Source organism: Hibiscus syriacus, unplaced genomic scaffold (genome assembly GCF_006381635.1).
Source record: "Hibiscus syriacus cultivar Baekdansim isolate YM2019G1 unplaced genomic scaffold, ASM638163v2 tig00110194_pilon, whole genome shotgun sequence".
NCBI classification, from domain to species: Eukaryota; Viridiplantae; Streptophyta; class Magnoliopsida; order Malvales; family Malvaceae; genus Hibiscus; species Hibiscus syriacus.
The window spans coordinates 944,513-965,261 of NW_024062620.1; the positions used below are offsets into that span (position 1 = coordinate 944,513).

Genomic DNA, 20,749 nt, shown 5'->3' on the forward strand with positions numbered 1-20,749 from the left:
TGAAAAACAAAGGGTGTCCTTATTAGTCAAAAACACGATTACTTGCACTTGATTTTCCTGTTTTTCTTCATGAGATCACTTCTTTTTGCAACTATATTCATTCCTTAATACTCGTATTTTGCCAAATTTCGTCAATCACGTGTAAGTATATAAACTTAGCCAAAAAAATTTGTGTATTTAGTACCCCATTTTTCTTCCTCCATAGAAATGGGGTCAAAGAATTGGCCTTGAAAATAATTTTAAAAAAATTAGGGAAAATTATTTCAGATACCATTACACTTTATTTGTTGACTCGTTTATATCATTGAACTTTCAATTTTGTCAATTATAATATTGAACTTTAGTTTTACATTCAATTATGTCACTCCGTTGTTAATTCACTAATGAGACAATGACATGGCTAATGGTTGCTGATGTGACATGTCACACCAAAACGATGTCTAAGATGCTAAGTCAGGACTTAGCTAATAGCTCTATTGTGAAGTTTGAGATGCTAAGTCAAGACTTAGTTAGGCAAGAGGTTCAATGGCTTAAGAATCTATCTTATTGAGAATCCTTAAAGGGAGAAAATTCTTTATCTTTTATGTTTTTACGTGACTCATATAAGTGGTTTAAAAATCAAACCTACAATGAAAAGAAAAGGCATAAGTTCATAAAATAAAATGATAATACTTTGAGATACAGGAGGATTGAATATAATTTATATTGATCTATTAACTTAAGAGTTAAAATGAAAAGAGATTCATGATTTGTTGAGGGGATATGTCTTGAACCCATTTGGTAGAGGAATTCATGGTGGACACCCAACTTAGTTTTCTAAGTTCAACGTGGTCAAACGAAGTTATGAAAAGAATCATAATGTACATTCTTGTATATTCTTATGGAAAATAATGTACATGCATAAGGATGAGCTTTTGCTCTTAATGAATTTATAACCCAGGATATGGGTGGTCATAGTGAGACGAACTTGATGAACTCACTGACTTGAGATGTTGAGTTTTACTCTCTTAATGAGTTCATAGCCCAAGATTTGAGTGGTCCTTGTGATACGGAGTTGATGAATTCCCCGAATCTTAAAAAAAAAGTTGAGCTTTCTAAATGCTTTTAATGATTTTATATCCCTGATTTGGATGGTCTATATGAAGATAAATTTGATGAAGTCATCTATAAATGTGAAGAACTAGTCAACTTCTATGAAAGATATTGAGTTGTCTTTCTAGAGCACTTACTAGCATCCCGATGTATATTGACAAAATTGATTGATTTGTCGCGAAATTCAATTGGATCTGAGATTAGCCGTGTGTAATAAGTTTACTCCTATTTTAACAAGTTCAAGATTCGTTCTCTTATTAAGAGAAGAATTGTTTATTTCACTATGTACTAGTTCAAATCTAACAGATACTAGTGCTTAAGCGATTAATTTCAGTGTTTTTCTTCTCTCGTTTTCAATAATCTTTTATTTATTTGCATTAGTGGGGATTGTTGGATAATGCAAATAATTAAATAAAAATAAATATCATTTATAAAATATTTTTTCTATATTTGAGAGATATTGAAGAGTGGTTGAAATTTTATGGTAATCGCTTCTGTCTACTACTGATTTATCCCTTATCTTTTTCTTATAAATATCAATTTATACTTCACTATTTGATGTACCAAGCGAGTTCCATATCCTTATTTCGAGTGTACAAAATCTAAAAAACTTTGTTAACTTCCGGAATTACACCAATCCAGACGAAATTACTTCTAATGTAGTGATTATACGGCACAATGATTATATCGTCTTTATTTTATTTATTTATTATTTATGTTAGTCAATGTTAACGCAATATTTTTTTTACTAATAACTACCATTGGTGAGGTGGATAACTTCATGTTTCAATGTGATTTCGACATATGACGGGTACTTCTTTTCCATTGGAGAGTTCTGTTGATGAAGCTCTCGATTGTGAGATTATCTAAAATGAGTTGCGTTTGTGTTGTTGCATAAGATTGGCTTTGGGTGATGAGGAGGATAAAATTTGGAAGGGTGAGAGAAATCCATATTAGCAAACTCTGATTCTTCATTTTCACTAAGGGGTGATGTTTGGTGTCAAAACAAAAGTCCTATGAAACATTCTTATATCAGGATGAGAATCTTGATTTGCATGGCAATTTGTGAAGAAAGAAGAAGAGAAAGACACGTGATTTTAAAAAAAATTAATTGCTACGTAACACTTTTTTTTTTGTTTAGGGTTAATTGAAGTTAATGGTCGAGAGACTAAAATCGAATGAACTGATAACGTAAGGGATTAAAGTCACTCTTTTTCTTTGAATTGATGACTAAAATCGATCAAACCAAAAACATAAAAAATCATCCGTGTAGTTTACTTGTAATAAAATAAAATCAATTGAACTTATCCGTGAGCAGTTTTCCTTAATTAATAAATGGCTAATGAGATTACATTTTATGACAAGCTCGAAAATTGCCATATTAGAATTGCATAAATTACTAAAAATAAAAATAAAATTAAAAATATTAAAAATCATTAGGAGTATACGATTTTTAAAGAGATCATTAAAATTCTATGATATATATTAAAAAAGTAACACAATAATTATTTTAAAAATTTTAAAAATTTAAAAAGTGTTTTTTAAAAATTATTAAAAAATTAAAATTATCAAAAATGATTTAAAATGATAAATTCATGTATAAAAATATAAAAAAAATTAAAAAGTGTTATGTCTCCGAAATGCTCCTTCGCAAGCAATTGTTATACCTCCGGAAATGTTCCGCTGTGAGAAATAATTTTGTCTGTCAAAGTCTCCGAAAAAATCTTTCCATTAATCGAGCAATCAGAGTTCCATATCTTCGTTTGATCATAATCCTTTGACATGATAATAGATAACCTTTGAGATATATTAGGATCAAATCTATTGTCATACAACTATATCTATTTGTGTGCTATGCATGTATGTGAATAGCAATCATGATCTTATATTTGACACCCGCACTCAATAAGTTTCATTAAACCTTTTTTTTCCGATCAATTCTATTTGACTCGTATTATCAAAAAAATCATTAAAAATCATTAATTGTGATTCTCTATCTAAACTAGAAGGTATAAACCGCCTATTATAAACATATAACACATTATTACTATCAACAATTGGTGCAATAAACATAGAGCATTTTCTTATAACAAAATCACTCAAAATAGGATGATGTTGTCACGTTCGATAAGCACAGATGAACACATTTAAATTAATTATACAAATTAATTATATAAAATATTCAATTATAAAGTACTAAATGTGTAACTATAAATTAGTTAAAATATAAATGAAATTTAATTAAAATACAATATTTATAAAACATTAGTTTTTAGGGTAAACTATATTATTGACAACCTAATTATTACCCATTTTACTTTATTAACCAATTTTTTAATTTTGTCAATCGAGCCACCTAACTATTTAAATATTTTCAATCAAGTCACTTGCCATTAAATAATATTGGAGGAGATGATGTGGCAGTTAATAAAATTTGTATAATTATACATTTAGTCCACATTACTTACACATTCTATTAATTTGGTCCTAACTTTATTTAATTCAATGAATTTAATCCTCAATATGATGGTATTGACTATTATACATGTGTCATTGTGTGATTGGATTTTTTTAATATTTTTTATTTAATTTATTTTTCATACAATCAAATAGTGCCATGTGTCGCCAATTGAATGAATAAAAAATAAATTAAATCAATAAATGTTGTTGATTGGGTTTGAACTTGGGACGCAAGCCAAAAAATTAAGCACTCTACCAACTAAGTTAGACCACTAAATTTGTTTAGTATTCATAACATACTCTATATAATTTATAATATAATTAATGATAATAAATGACCTTATAAAGACTCAAACATGAAATAATTGAATAGTATGAAAATATAAAATATGTATACAAATATTATAATTGATTAATGAATGAATATGCTTTATTTATATTTTAAATCACATTTAATGAAAAATTAAAATAAAGGAGAATTTAATATGTTATAATTGAAATGTATCATTTACATATTTTAAATTAATAAATTGTCATCGTTATTCTAATTTTATTGAACTGAAATGTATCATATTATATTTTAAAATATTATAATGTTGATTGGACTCTAATCTTATTTAACAACTCTATATTAAAATAGACTATTTCAATAAAATCAAGTTTCCCCTAAAATTTTCTTCAAATATATAATAAATAATAAAATAGAAAATTCTTACACTAACTAGGATATAAACAAGTCAATACATAAATTAAAATAGTTACTACGATAAGCCTTCAACTATCATAAAAATTCTAAGTCAACGAAACTCTTCGTTATATTTCAATTATAATATATTAAAATTATTTTTATTTTTTCATTAAAATGATTTAAAATATAAATAAATACATTCATATATTAATCAATTATAATATATATATATATTAGATTATCGTATTATTCAATTATTCTATATTGGAGTTCTTATTAGGTCATTTCCTTTTTTTTATTGTTATTAACTATATATATTATTTCATGATAGATTTGTCATTTGAATGGTGCAACCTAGTGGTTGAGGTGTTTATTTACTCTCCTCATGTTTTGGTTTCAAATCTCAGTAGCAGTGATTATTAATTCAAATTATTTTTTATTTATTCAATTGGTGACATGTGACACCATTTTATAGGATGCAAAATTTATTAAATTAAATAAAAATATTAATAAAAAACATCCATTATCATAATGACATATGTCACCATCTAATTGAGGATTAAATTTATTGAATTAATTAAAAGTTAGGACCAAATTAATAGAATGCATAAGTAATGAGGATTAAATGTGTAATTATACAAATTTTATTAACTGTCACGTCATCTCCTCCGTTAATATCTAACGGTAGGTAATTTGATTGACAAGATTTAAATGGTTAGGTGATCCGATTGACAAAATTGAAAAATCAGTAGTTAAAGTAAAAGAGGTAAATAATTAGGTGGTCAATGATATAGTTTACCCTAAAAACTAATGGTTTATAAATATTGTATTTTAGTTCAATTATATTTAGATTTTTAACGAATTTATTATTATACGTTTAATACTTTATAATTTAACGTTTTATAAATTAATTTAATAGTTTTCATCATTAACTGTGGTCATCCATACTCAACGAACGTTGTAGAATTTTTTCTCAAAATAATTCATAGCAAACAAATAATAATCGATCTTTTTCGAATAGAAATGAACCTAAAAAAACGAAATCAGGCGAGATTAAAAAATAATAATTGATTTAACCTTAATTTCTTTCCTATATATATTATTTTAATCTGTTACAAGTAAATATCAAAGTTAAAGTATGTGACAATCATAGAAGCTTCGCCCGCGACATATGTTTCAATTAAATGCATAACAATACATAAGTGATTTTAATAATAAAAAAAATATTAATTTTTTTTAAAACTTATAAATTTAAGTAATTGTATTTGTAAAGTGTTTATACGTTTTCAATTGATTATAAAAGTTATGAATATATATTACTTTATAATCACTAATAATTATAATTTATTTGTATTTATTTTTAAATAATTTAAGATAATTATAATGTGTAGTATATGATCATGACTTTTAACCTAAGTTTAATACACACCTGTCGATGCATCTATTCGAACCATATATGAATAATGACGAGAAGTTTAGTTTGATTTGAGCAGCCCATTTTTTCAATGAAAATGACCCTATCATTTCTCACTTATTTCGTCTTGTTTTTTATTAGCATAAATGTGAAGGTGACGTTCACTCACTTGATAACAACCTTTTGGAACAATCGTACAAATTAACTAATAGAATAGTTAAATTACATCAGATGTCATTGAACTTTAGATGATGTATCATTTATATCACAGAGTTTTTAATTTTTTCAATTACAACATTAAACTTTGATTTTAACTTTAATTATGTCACTGAGCCAATGTGATGATGTGGATGGAATTAAACAAAAACATCTATCATTTTAGGGGTTTAAGTATTTTCTTAGATTTGAGAAATTTGTGGTTTGTTCAAAAATTCGAACGTTTTAGTACCGATCTTGTCGTAAAAGAAAACCAGTGACATGAAGTGATTGCCAATCATCGACATCCAAAAAAGTGTTGTGCCAAAAAATGGAATTTTTTAAAAGTTTAGTGATAAAATTGATATATCTCTAAAATTTAATGTTTAAAATGACGTCGTTTAGGGCATCAATAGTTATCACCCAAATGATTTCATTCGTCTACATCATCACAATGATAGAAATATTTGTTCATATCATCTTCCCATTAAAATTTAACAGCCTAATGACATAATTAAAGTTAAAACTAAAACTCAATACTATAATTAAAAAAATTAAAAGTTCAGTGGTATAAACGACATACAACCTAAAATTTAATTTAATAAAATATGATGCAGTTTATCCTAAAACATAACGTGATAAATATTTGATTGTCCATCATTATCACCGATATCATTGCCAGTCAGTTTCAGTGGGACCAATGGTCTGGTTATCAGCAATCATTCTTTTCCCCGAAAGAAACTCCATGGAAACTTCTATACGATACTCTAGAATATCTGACGTTAATCAACGACTAAAAGTGGGATGTTTGCGCTTTAATTAACGAATATTATCTAGGAATGCATATTTCCAAGTGGTGCAGCATTATGGTTGAATGTGAATGGATTCTGTTGCAATCATTTTATGGGTATTGCTATGTTTAAACAGCTGCTTCTGCAAGGGAAACCCTGAACCTGGTTGCATTGGAAGTGAAAGACAAGCTCTGTTGAAGATTAAGAAGGATCTCAAAGACTCGTCAAACATGTTGTTAGCTGATTGGAGGCCTGGAAACAAAGATTGCTGCAAATGGAAGGGTGTTTCTTGTGACAATGCTACCGGTCATGTCACTGAGCTTCACCTTGGATTTTCAAATGGCAGATTGAAGCTTGGTGGTCAGTTGAGCCCTGCTTTACTAGATTTGAAGTCTTTGTCTGTCTTGGATTTAAGCAACAATGTTTTTGATCAAACTCAAATCCCCCGTTGGTTTTGGAACTTGACTTCCCATCTGCAATATCTGAACATCTCCGGGAATCATTTCCAGGGAAACATACCAGATTTGCTCACAAATCATGCTGCTCTTGTGTTGGACTTGAGTTCCAACAACTTCACTGGTTCACTGCCTGCTATCTCCTTAAACATGACAGCTTTAGATCTTTCGAATAATGCGTTGTCGGGATCTATGTTGCGGTTTCTGTGTCGAAAGAAACATAGGATGAAACTGGAGGTTCTCAGCCTTGGTGGTAATCACTTGTCAGGTGAAATACCAGATTGTTGGGAGAAATGGGGAAGGTTGGTGGCCATTGAATTGTGTGACAACAACTTGAGTGGTAAAATCCCACCCTCCGTGGAAGCTTTAACTTCTCTTCAGTCCTTGCACCTAAGCAACAACAGTCTACACGGTGAAATCCCCGAATCGATGTCGAATTGTACAGAACTACTCACTCTTGACTTCTCTGCTAATCAGTTCTCCGGAGAAATCCCACCATGGATTGGAGAAAGGCTCTCGAATTTGATCATCATCGGCCTCCGGTCAAACATGTTCCATGGGAGAATACCAGACCAAATCTGTGGCCTACCTTCTCTTCAAATCCTTGACCTCTCCCACAACAATTTATCAGGAAACATCCCAACCTGCATCAAGAATCTCACGGCAATGAACTCGAGAAACAAATCAAATGGCACAATATCTTACAAGACATCAAAGGGATGCTTTGTCGACAACATAGCACTTACAATGAAAGGGGTGGTGTTCGATTACAGCACTACACTCAAACTAATCAAACTGGTGGATCTTTCAGACAACAATCTATCAGGAGTGATCCCTGAGGAAATCACAACTCTCATAGGGCTGCTATCATTGAATCTGTCAAGAAATCATCTGGTTGGAAAAATTCCTGGTAATATTGGTGCCATGAACACACTAGAATGTGTTGATTTATCAGAAAACAGACTTTCTGGTGAAATCCCAGAGTCCATGTCTCAGCTAACGTTCTTGAGTTACCTGAATTTGTCCTACAACAATCTCACTGGGAAGATCCCATCAGGCACGCAACTCCAAACCTTTAGTTCATCAAGTTTTCTTGGGAATAAACTCTATGGACCACCGCTGACAAATAGTTCGCGTGATTCAAAGGCTGTGGTTCCCACTGGCAACAGTGTAGGAGAAGATGTGGATAATGGAAACAAAGTGAACTGGTTTTTTATATGCATGGAATGTGGATTTTGGTTTGGGTTTCTGTGTGTAGCTTGCCCTCTTATACTTACTCAAAAGTGGGATTCTTATATTTTCAGTACCCTAAAGTCATTGCAGAACAAATTTCTGACATTTTTGAATAAATGTAAAATACTCTAAATCTCCTTTTGTTTGTTTATTAGTTTATGCAAAGCACTATAACCAAAATTTCACTTAGATCTCTCATTTGTTGACACTTTTGTCAAAAGTACTGCATTTTTTTACCTCTCAGACTCAATATTACAAAATACGGACAGAAAGTCATACCGGTTAAACTTTCTATAGCAGAATAATTATCATGCAGAGACAAGTTGACAATCTCAAGGTTTCAAAGAGCTCCGGAAGGGATTGGGCTACATAGGAGAAAAGACCTCTCCTCCTTCAAGTATGTGAAGGGGAGCCAAGAAATGGTACGATTCCTTGCTCGCGACAATTGTAGGGAATTTCAACTAGTTGTCGCATATGTTCATCAACTAGTTTTTGGCCAACAGATCCATCATCCGCTGAAAAGCCATCATGCTTAGCATGGTACAGAGACCTGGCGAGCTTTTGAAGGACTATACGAGGAGATTCTTCAAATCTAGACACAACATCTACGACCTAACGAATGAGTGGGTAGTCTCTGCTTACATCTCTGGCCTTTAGCACGAGCTCTTGAAGTATGCTTTAATAGACAACAAGTAAATAAAAATCAGCCAGCTGTTTGAGGTAGCCAACATGTATATCGAGGTAAAGGAAATGGGGTTTGTGGCTAGCACTGGCCAAATTCAACTCCCCCTCAATCTACCTTATAAAGGCAGCAGACTAGGAAGTATCCAAGGTTTCCATCGAGGTTCCATGAGTCGTTGAGGTTTAACCAAGGTGTTGGAAGCTCATTTTTTCCGGGTAATAGATGGGATAACAGGAATCGATCAAACCACCGTTGACAAGTCAACGTAGCTAACCAGCAGTGGAAAGAACCGTTACTATGGGAGCGGACCTCCAACGGACCTCTTACTATGGGGACGGACGTTCGACGAATAACCACCCATTACTACCAACATCACAAGTAGAGGGGTTATGATATCCAGTAATGTGTATACCTCACAAATGTTGTGGAGGAGACAGTTAGAATGGGGTGTTAGACCAATTCGTGCAAAGAGACGGGAACCAAAATGAGGTCCAGATGGATGTACATAAAGACAAACCTAATTGAGAAATCATCAACTGACAACTGATGTTGGGCAGCCAGCGCAAAATGCCTTGTTAGTGCAAATCACTTCTTCGTAGATGTTACCATGGATGTTCATCATTACGATGTTATCATAACATCGAATGTAGCATCAAAAAGGCTCAATGGAGATACATGTAGGGAATTTACACCTCGGTAATCAGCATCTAGCTTACGATGGTATAAAAAGCTCTCGCAACGATCCTCTAGACTACTTTTCATGTAAGTAACCTTGTCAATCAATGTTTAGTCTCAAATGACAAGAACAACTCCCTCAATGGCCCTTCAGACTACTCACACAGGTACTAAGAAAACCTCTTCTTAACATAGTGTAATGTTGAAGTATCTTTGATACAAACAAAACATCGTAGTTCTACTTTCTCCACTTAGTATTGAAATTCTCCAAAAGTATGTCATCGATCGCCCCTCCAAGAACGTTAAAAATCCTTCACTATTTAGTCATAGCATCGAGACGCCTTCACCCATTCTGCATTATTCTCCAAGAGCGTCGAGATGTCTCTTCCTTAGCCAAAAGTGTTGAGCTTCCTCCATTATACTCCAACTAAGGTTTTCCTCACCATGTATCTATCGTCCGGTTAAGAGAGTTGCGATGTCTCCGTTACAAATAAGTAATGTTGAGATGCTTTCGCCCATTTTCTACAACATCTATACAAAAGTTTCGAGATGTCTTCACACATTCTGTAATCTTTCTACAAGGGTGAAGAATTATCTCTACCCCAATTTACAGCTTATGGAATCCATTCAATGGGTCGAGTTACCTCCACTCCAGTAATCGAAGTTCCTCCATTTTGTTTTAAAGAGCATCTGGATGTCTTTGCCCCAACGAGGGTAATTCCCCCATTGCTTCTACAAGACGAAGATGCATCCTCTCGTCCGCTGGACTCCTCTAAACATGTCGAGTTGTCTCATCTCTAGCGAAGAGTATTACGATACCTTCACTCCTGTCTAACTAAATGACTTCTATGCTTTCTCTCTATAATCAATCAAAAGAGAGTTATGATGTCTCCGTTTTAATAATATGTGTAACTATCGAGAATTTTAGATTTAGACAAATTTATAAAAAAAAATCAAAATCCTTCGTCACGTGTCTAGAATATAGATGTCTCTGTTCCTTCTAGGGCTGTAAGTGAGACGAGACAGATCGCGAGTTATTCGAGATCGACTCGATTAAGGCTCGATAAATACTCGGATCGAATGGATTCGACTCGAGCTCGAGCTCGACTCGAGTTCTTAACGAGCCGAAACGAGCTACTCGATATTCGACTCGAAAAGCTCGTGAGCAGCTCGAAAATATAATATATTAAGATTTTATTTTTTTTAGAAAATAAATTATTAACAATATTAAAATTTATGTATTGATTTATTTTTAAAATTAAGTAAGATTTTTATCTATTTAAGGTTCATGTTCGAGTTTGAGTTTGAAGCTTCAATCGAGTTAAGTTTAAGAAAATTTTTTTTCATTTCGAGCCTTTTCAAGCTTATCACGAGCTTCAGTTCAGGATTTCGAGTTCGAGTCGAACTTGAAAGTTTTAAGCTCGCGAGTTTTCGAGTCGATTCGAACTCTATTTCAGAGTTTTCGAGTCGAGCTCAGCAATACTCGAACTCGACTCGGCTCGTTTACACCCCCTAGTTCTATCAACTAGCAATACTTCAATGAGTATTCAATCAAACATTGAAAGCTAATTCCGATATTTTATCATTATATAAATAGTAAAATAACTTTTTTAATCCTATGAAATTTTAATTGATTTATTCCTCAATTATAAAAAATCATAAAATATTGTCATATAGTATTTTTAACGAGTAAATGTTAAATCGAAAAAAATATAAATATTAAAAAATTTAAAAATGTTTTATCTTTTTATAAAAAAAATTCGCTGACAATTAAGGTAAAATAAATAAAATTTTCAATGAAGATCAATTTAATGTTTTTAATATATATATTAATTTATTCATTTTAAATAATTTCAAATCAGCCTTCTTTCTACTACGGGAAAATCTCGTGAATATACGACACAAAATTTTGGGATTTTTTTTTAAAATTTGACTTTTAATGACCTAACCCTAAGTTCAGCACCTCCTTTGATTTGGCTTTAATTTTTTGTGTCCTCTTAAACCCTACCGCCCTTTTGGAAAATTATTTTTACATTTTGTTTCTCAAATAGAAGGGAGTCCAATTTCTATCGAATTCTTCGCCGTGCAAGTGAAACCCAGTGAGTTCAAGGTATTTTTTATTAGCTTTTCTGTGGATTTACATCAATGGTGGGTCTTTCTGTTGGAGAAAAGCATTTCATACAAGGTGGAATTGCTCAAGACCTTCGTTCAGATGGTCGAAAAAGGTTAACTTACCGACCCGTATATGTTGAAACTGGAGTTATTCCTCAGGTGTGGAACCTTCTCCTAATTACTTTCAACCCCAACAACAACATTTCTCTTTAGTTTTTTTTTTTCTTTTTTAATATGAATTCTCATTGAAGGGTATGGTGACAGGCACATGGTTCAGCAAGAGTTAGGCTTGGTGCAACTGATGTTATTGTCAGTGTCAAGGTATTTCTCTTTAGATGACAAAGTTTATAGTTTTTTTTTTTTGCTTTGTAATTTTTATTGTTTCCTTCTTGTCTTAGATGTATATTAATACGGTTGTACTAATTTATTTATTTTTTTCAGGCTTTTTTTATAGAAATATTAGCAGGCCTCTTTAAAACCCCCCCTTCATAACCTACATGTTACAGCAGTAACGTGAAGGACATTGGAAGGAGGAAAAGAGTGCCCATGATTTTATTAACAGAACAATAATACAGAGCCTATTCCTAACAACCTTTTTTTTTGCAGGCTGAACTTGGAAAACCAAGTGCATTGCAACCTGACAAAGGAAAGATTGCTATATACGTTGATTGTAGTCCAACTGCGGCACCAATGTTTGAGGTGGTTTTTTCTTTAGCAGTCAAGTCTATCCTTTTGTTGATTGAATTGACATGAATTTCGTATTATGTCCTATTTCTTTGTTTATTTTTAAAAGAATATTAGTTAAGGTAGCATTGCAATTTTTCTTAAATAGAAAGTAATAATGGGGGTGTGTTGGAACAGTGAATAATTTTTCTAGTATCATGATATGAATGCTTAAACATCCATGTATGCAATTATCGAATTATCTTCCTTGGAGAACATGATCTTTATGAGGAGTTTTAAATGGCTAGTTGCAGCCCTTTTGGAGTGGTTGTATATTAAATGCTATTATCTCCTGAAACATCCATGTGTTGGACTAATATTCTTTTAAGAAAATGTGTATCTGTAATGTGGAAGGACTAACACTGTTCTAGTCTTTATGTTTTTCCTTTTTCTTTTTATACATGTTATTATGTAATCACGACATAGTAATGTTTGTACGTCTTTAATCCTCCATTATGGTATTCATAATCCAGTATTCACTTTGTTTTATGTGTTAAATTTTTGTATTTCATTTTGTACAGGGTAGAGGAGGTGAGGAGTTGTCAACAGAGCTCTCAGTTGCTCTGCAACGTTGCCTCTTGGGTGGCAAAAGTGGAGCAGGTAGACCTTTTTAGATATGGTTAATCTCCTGTAACTCCTTGTTATTTTATATTTTGATACTTTTCTTCAGTTTGAGAATGTAAGTATTTTGATCCATATATTTCAGGAGCTGGAATTGATCCTACATCTCTGCTGGTTGTGGAAGGAAAAGTGTGCTGGGATCTCTATATTGATGGTCTTGTTATTAGTTCAGATGGGAATTTGCTCGATGCCCTTGCCGCTGCCATTAAGGTACTTACTTGAACTCGTATTTTCTTCTCTCTTGGTTTGGTGTGACTCGGGTTTAGATTTCAAATTAACTTCCAAGTATTGAAAAGAAATTTCACATGTTATTAGAGGAAATGTGTTCTGAAACATTTGTTCTCAATTTGAGTCTGCCTTGAGTTATGCTGTCAAACACGTCGAAAACCTGCCTGATAATCAAGTCCTAATGACTATCTTGTGTTACCCTATTCTTTTTTTATTTAGCTTTTAATTGCATTTATCTAGTATTTCCTGGTATGTGGCATCTTGAGGTGGCCATTTGTTTTGCATCAATTGACAGTTTCATGTAAATATCCGTTATCCATGTACTCAAGTCTTGTGTTTCCATCGGTGCTTCGTATTTAAGTCATCGGTTGAAGTAAAATAGCCTTTTTACCCTAAACTGATCAAAGTTCATTTCTGTCAACCTCCTTTTTATTTCGCCTTTTTTAAATGACTTTTCAACAGTTTTCTCTGATGTTTAAGTCATTGTGAATTGATTGTACTGGTTCTCAAAACATGAAATTAACGACACTGACTGTTGTTTGTAAAGGCTGCTTTAAGCAATACCGGCATCCCTAAGGTCGATGTTGAAGCCGAGACAAGAGGTGATGACCAACCTGAAGTCAACATAAGTGATGAAGAGTTTCTGCAGTTTGACACATCCGGGATCCCTGTCATAGTTACAGTAACAAAGGTAAAGCAGTTCCCCGTTATAATATTTTGTCAATAGTCGAAAAGAATTTTGCTATCTTATCTTTATCTTCTTGTTTGCACCTTTTTAATTAGGTGGGGAGGCACTATATCGTCGATGCTACATCAGAAGAGGAATCACAAATGAGCTCAGCTGTCTCGATTTCCGTCAACCGGAAAGGGCACATCTGCGGCCTCACGAAACGGGGAGGTGCTGGCCTAGACCCGAGTATTATTCTTGACATGATATCAGTAGCAAAACATGTAAGTGAGCAGCTAATAAACAAATTGGATTCAGAGATTGCTGCTGCTGAGGCTAGTGAAGAGGAATCATGACTTTGTTTTTGACCTTTATATAGGACTTGTTCGAAATATGATTTTGGAATCTGTTGTTGAATATTGCTAAAATTTTTATGGGTTAAAAACAGACTCAATTAAATTAAAATTACTAATTATTTAGGATTTTAATTTTATTGGCAATTGAGTTTCTGGTAATCTGTTGTGGAATATGGATGGTTTGTTGGTGGAGTGCTGTGTTAGAATGAACGGCAACGATTTTTTTAGTATTTTAGTAGATTTTTCATGAATTTTTATGGTTTTTTAAAATAAATTTTATAGTTTTCAATTTTTTTTAAATAAGGATGGAATTCACATGATATATAAATATTAAAATAAATTATGAATTGTTATTTTTAGACTTAATGTAAAAATAAGTGTCTAAGCTTTACTCTTTGTTAATTTATGTGTTTAAAGAAATTTTCGCTCAAAGTATGTATCAAACATATTTTTCATTGTACTTTTAGGTATTTAAGTCGTAACAATTGTTAAAATATATGTTAAATAACTTGTTACGTTTTTTTTTTATTTGAAAATTTTATTTTTTTAAAAAATGTTAAGAATATTATTAATATTAAAAATTCAATTTTTTTTTTAATTATAGAAATACAAAATCTTATAATCTTTTATTCTAATTCTCATTACCAACCCTTGTCGTTTATCTCTATCATTTTTGTCGTCGTTCACCCACTAATCGATTATTACATTTTCTATTATCCCAAATACCTAAATACATAAATCCCTCTAATCGATTATTACATTTTCTATCATCCCAAATTCCTAAATTCATAAATCCCTTCTCTTAAATTTAATGAGCGGAAATTTAGTTGGGATTTAATCTTAATCATTCCACCTTTTCTGAAATTAATGGGAGATAGGGGACCGGGTGGGTGGGGAGCGTGGTAGGGAGAGAGAATTTGTAGGGGAAGGGGACGATGGGATTTTTTTTAAAAATATTTGTATTTTTTTAAAATAGAAAATTAAAAAATATATATATATGATATGCATCAATTAACGGTTTTCTTAATTGTTGTTACAGTGTAGAACTTAAAAAATATAACGTTCAAAACATTAAGCACCTATTTTAAGTAAAAAAAAATTAGACACCTACTTTTAGTAAAACATACATTTTTAAGTAAAAATTTTGAAGTATGATGAAGTAGGCATAAATAAGCGGCAACGCTACAACATTCTTCAACAACCAAATGCTAATATAATGTCCACCTAGAAAACTAAAAAACAGTACTTACGCTCTTCTTTGTTTACATTTTTACAAAAGTAAGGCTGCAAGTAACAGATAGAAGAAATTATTGCAGATGCTGGGATTCAAACCAGATGTTACCTCTTAGGGATAGGGATGGCTACATGAGCCTACTTTACCATTCCTGGCTCCACGGTTTCTCCCCTTTAGCTCCTCGTTCTCCTCGATAACCAAATCTAATCTCGACTGGAGAATGTTAACCACTTGAGCACTCATCATTTCGAGCTTCAACGTCTCCTTATCGGCAGAAATCTTGCGGACCTCATCCTGCAATTCTTTGATAAGTTTCATGCAGCCAGGCGGCACCATTGAATCCAGATTAGCAGTTTTGTGTAGTGGCTTTGGAATGCGAGGCTTCTTCTCTCTGGTTTCTCTAGATTCCATTAGAGAAAATTCTAAGAGTGCGGAGACAGCTGTTGTTGTATCCAATGACGGTGACATTGTGGTTGTCACTGCTGTTGTTGTAGATGAACAATGATCCTGAGTTGCTCTAGTTGAGTTCTCGGAAACATTTGCATGGTTGGGTCCTGAATCATTCTGGCGTCTTCTCTTGTAATGGATTAGTGGAAAGGGTTCTTCTCTATTAACCAAACATAAAGAAGGGCCTTTATCTGGTCTCTCCATCTTACATGCAGGTAGTGAAGGACGGTCATCTGTTCTCTCATTCGGTGACTTTCTCGGAACTGCATCATCAGCTGGAACATCCTCATCAGCATTTTGAATCTCCTGGAAGTGCAAAATAAGTTTCAGAAATGCATTTTGAAAATTGATTTTAATATATCCGTTGTTATCATTCAACATATAGATGAAAGAAGCCTTAGGTAGAGAGAACTAAAAAACGAATAGTGTCTTAACTATTTGCAACATTCGAATTATTATTGTTTGAACTTAACATTTGATTGCAAATAAAACTACATCTTAATGCATAAAAAACCTTGAATACATCTTCACCACTAGGAGAAACAAAAATATAAAGACGATAATCATATTCATAGCAGAATCACAAGCAAACAACATTTACAGTTTCAAGCATAAAAGGAAAATGACAAGAAAACATGGTACACACCACATGAAGAGATACAGAACAAAAGCAGTTCGGTTTAAACGACCCCAATCACATAATTTATTGTCAACAAAGAGAACTTCAGTACGTCTAATCTACAGAGTCTATCACTCTGTCTTATTCGAGTGAACACACAGAAAAAAAGGCAGCAGCGTGATGGCATGCACATGACTCTTTCTAAAGTGTAAAACCATTCCAAGATTACCACACATGACAGATTAAAATTTACTAGCTATTTGGGACCAAACTACTTAAGCGGTTTTAGTCTGTAGACTGGTTGTAAATTTATCCAAAATAGTCGCAATTCAATTAGCTTAAAAATAAAGTAAAAAGCCTAAACATCCTTGACGTAAATAGTTTGGCAGAGCTGGCCTAAGTGGACTCCATTTCCCAAGTAAGTTAAACAATAGTGAGATCTTGAGTTTGAAAGTCAAATGCTCATGATACAGTTTGGTATCAAGTCTAACAGCAGGGTGCAAATGATTGTCTGTTCCAAATTTATCTCACATCATGGAAGAGCTAAATCCGAAAACGTATTACTCTTGAAACAAATGGAAATTGTATTAGCTGCCAGAGGATGTAAAGTTTTGACAACTTTATGCTCCATGAACTTGTCAGTGAAGCTAACAAATCCGACAATATAAAGATGTTAACTGCTGTTATCCCACGTCTATTGAATTTTAGTGTTTTTTTACTAAAGTTACTATTATAAAAGTATCCTTCTAGGTGAGAGCTTAGCAGGCTATGCCTGAATTTTTGTTGCCATTGTAGAAAAAAAAATCGAGACAAAGGAATAAATGAGAGGTTCTTAGGCACGGAATCTTTCATTTAACGAAAAGGTCAAATAAGCAAAATATTATTAAATTCTGTCAGCACACAAAATCAGTTGGTGAAAGTATCATACGATGCTTTAAACATTAATGTGAAGTCATCTAAGTGAAAAAATACAGAAACTTTCAACCCTGAAAAATATGAGCACATACAATAAAGTTCGATAAAAAAAAGATGCAGTAGCAATAAAAAAAATAAAGACAAACCTGCTCAAAACTAATCCTTTGAACACCATTGCTTGCAATCACTGCATTCTTAGCTGCTGCGACTTCCTTCCCATCTAGCAAATTATTTCCACCTACATCATCATCCCCAACATCTACTCCTGGAACCAACGCTTCTGAACCATCATCCCATTCTGCCTCAATGAAAGGGGCATATCGGTTTCCATTGGGTGGTCCGATATTATTCTTATGAAATACTCTACATAGCACATACCCCTTCAACACCAAAAGGAGAAAAAATAGAAAGGAAAAGAAATAATTCTTATAAGATTACTTTCCAAGATTGTACAATAGTAAAGTTCGGTTTAGAGAAAATTCTTGGACTTCTAAAGTTGAAGTTTCAAATTACCAACCGCTCTACAGAATAAGCTGAACTACCAACATCAAGCAAGGTGCACATGCTTGTTTACTGTATCATGTAAAACATCACATTGAATGACAACTGGAATCACATTTATCATTCATTTTCTAAATTTTCTCAGCAACCACATTGTGATGAAACCAAAGCAGCCAAAATACAAACAGTTCACCTCATCTTACTTCAAATGTCATATGTTCTCCATACAGAATAATGTGTTCCCGGTATGTCAGTTGTTCATTATAATCTGATCAATGCAGCACAATCCATCACAGAAGGCATAATGTACTTAAGCATTTCATGTATAATTTCTTTAACATAAATATAAATATAAACCATAACATCAATACTTGCAGACATGCATAACAGATTACCACCAACAAGATCAAATTAAAAGGTCTCAGACCTGCAATGCCCCAATTCTATCCAATTCTTCTTCAACAAGCCGATACTCGTGCATAACCCAATTGGTCCGCAACCCATCCGGAGCTCTCCCATTATGAAATACTAGTGTCTTTTTCATCCCAATAAGCTGTGCATTGTGGCGGACTTCTCGGTCCTTCCCTGTGGCTTTCCAATACCCTTGGTTTGTTGCCCTATTCATTCTTCCTCCATTCCCATACTTCTTGTCCAACAAACTGAAAAAATACCATTCCTGGTCTCTGGTTTTCAACCTTGACTTGTCTAAAAAAAACCCACCAAGAAGAAACTTTAGCACCATAGCTTAAAATGAACTAAAATCCACCAGTATACAGCAGCAGCACAGTATAAGGCAGATATCCAAGCACTTACCACAATAAAAAAGGGAGGAGAAAAACAAATAAAAGGAAACAGAAATCCACAAAGAAAACTTAATATCCATGAATACCATTTCTCAGACGAAAGAACTGATAACAAAGGATACTGCATTTCGCTTGTAAAGACACTGCATTTGTTATTGTCATAAGTTCTTAATAACTTGAACAAATAATATTTCAAAATCTTCTAAGAAAAATCAATTGTGAACGATACTGGAATGACCCAATAGAGAAATGTTCAAACATGCAAATAAGAACAAAATATTTCACAATATTCTCAAATTTTCGACTAAGAAACCTTCCCAGGAAAAAAAACCTTTTAAAACACAGCTTTACCAAAGTACAGCTTTTAAAATAAAAACCTCTAAAATTTCAGAACATTTCAGCAAACTATTTTAATAAACAAAAAAAAGAATAAATTAAAATAAATAAATAAAAACCCAAATAATCAACCTGGAAGGTCCCAAGGCTCATGCTTGTAAATATCAACTTCAGCAATAGCGTTAAATCTGACAGGCTTGTTTGAAACTTTTCTTATCAAGTAATAGCTAACCAATTCCTCATCTGTTGGGTGGAATCGAAACCCAGGTGCTAACGCCGTCACTGAACCTCTCGTCTCCGCCGCCGCAGATGGTGATGCAACTATAGCTAAAGATTTTTCACCACGCATGGCGGTAACTTTTTGGGGAAAATGGAAATAGATGATTTTCCGGGTGGAGAGGGAAGAGTTCAAAGGGGAAATGACATGAACAAAAACTTTTTGATTGATGATGAAGAAAAAAGGTACCTTCGATTGCAAGAAATTTTCAAAAAAACACACTTTTGGGGTTTAGCGGAGCAGAGTAAAATGGAATTATTATTATTATTTACTGCTGAATTTAATTTTTTATTAGATTAACTTCATTCCTTAATTTATGTAAAGAATATTTGAGATAAGTTTAAAATACATCCGATTAATATGAAGTTAAAAAAATAAAAATTGATTTTAATCGAAAATTTCATTATGTGTATAATTTTTTAGAACATTTTAGATAATATTTTAAGTTAAAACTGAATATTTGAGAATAAGAAAACTATAATGTAACATTATACAGATAATGTCGTATTACATTGTTTGATTTTTTTAATAGGAATGCAAGATTATAGTGTTTAATTGGAGGATTATAAAATTACTTAGATGTATATTTTACCAAATTACACTTGTGATATATGTTCTTTTTAACGAGTTAAACTAGGGATGGCAAACGGGCGGGTCGGGTGCAGATACCCCCTCCCCCATCCCCATACCCACCTAATATTTTTCATTCTACCACCCGCCCACCACCCATGATGGGTACAAATTTTTAAATCCACACCCGCCCACGCGGGTACATTTTCAAATCCATCCCCACACCCACTACCCATTAGCGACATACTCATGTAGACCCGCCTGACAGCAAACTAATGGGATGTTGGAGTTGGTTCCCAGATAGTTCGTGATGGGGTAGCAACGCATGCTTCAATTTGTTAGAGGAGTGGCTCTACGAATGTTATAGAGACAGATTGTAGGGAGCATGTAGTTACAGATCTGGATTGTTGAGTTGCTTTTGATGTTAATGCTCATAGTGCACCTAATATGGGTTTTGAGGGGCTAAAGAACATGGAAACTGCTGCTTTTGATGTTAATGCATATAGTACGGCTAATTTGTGTTTGGATGAGCAGTATGGGCTAAAGAACATGGAAAGTGACGTGGTTAGTGGGATTATGGGTTTAATCAAAGAGCCGAATATTTCCCTAATTAAATACCAGATTAAAGACTAAATATCCTTAATATTTGGTTAAA

At 32.9% G+C, this 20,749-nt stretch overlaps 3 protein-coding genes across 3 annotated transcripts; 2 read left to right on the forward strand and 1 right to left on the reverse strand.

The window, feature by feature from the left end:
* Positions 1-6,729: 6,729 nt before the first annotated feature.
* LOC120217994 (receptor-like protein EIX2) lies at positions 6,730-8,701 on the forward strand. The gene is made up of 2 exons (XM_039215009.1): positions 6,730-8,295; positions 8,645-8,701. The coding sequence occupies exons 1-2, from the start codon at positions 6,730-6,732 to the stop codon at positions 8,699-8,701; spliced, it is 1,623 nt and encodes a 540-aa protein (XP_039070940.1).
* Positions 8,702-11,654: 2,953 nt separating this feature from the next.
* Positions 11,655-14,412, forward strand: LOC120217861 (exosome complex component RRP42-like). The gene is made up of 7 exons (XM_039214888.1): positions 11,655-11,956; positions 12,062-12,118; positions 12,404-12,496; positions 13,042-13,120; positions 13,227-13,351; positions 13,917-14,060; positions 14,153-14,412. Exons 1-7 carry the CDS (start codon positions 11,831-11,833, stop codon positions 14,390-14,392), a joined length of 864 nt encoding a protein of 287 aa, XP_039070819.1. The 5' UTR covers positions 11,655-11,830; the 3' UTR covers positions 14,393-14,412.
* A 1,183-nt stretch (positions 14,413-15,595) lies between these two features.
* On the reverse strand, positions 15,596-19,696 carry LOC120217858 (NAC domain containing protein 50-like). Its single transcript, XM_039214886.1, has 4 exons — positions 19,380-19,696; positions 18,536-18,813; positions 17,754-17,987; positions 15,596-16,379 (listed from the first exon to the last, which is right to left on the reverse strand). The coding sequence occupies exons 1-4, from the start codon at positions 19,594-19,596 to the stop codon at positions 15,738-15,740; spliced, it is 1,371 nt and encodes a 456-aa protein (XP_039070817.1). The 5' UTR covers positions 19,597-19,696; the 3' UTR covers positions 15,596-15,737.
* Between the last annotated feature and the right edge of the window lie 1,053 nt (positions 19,697-20,749).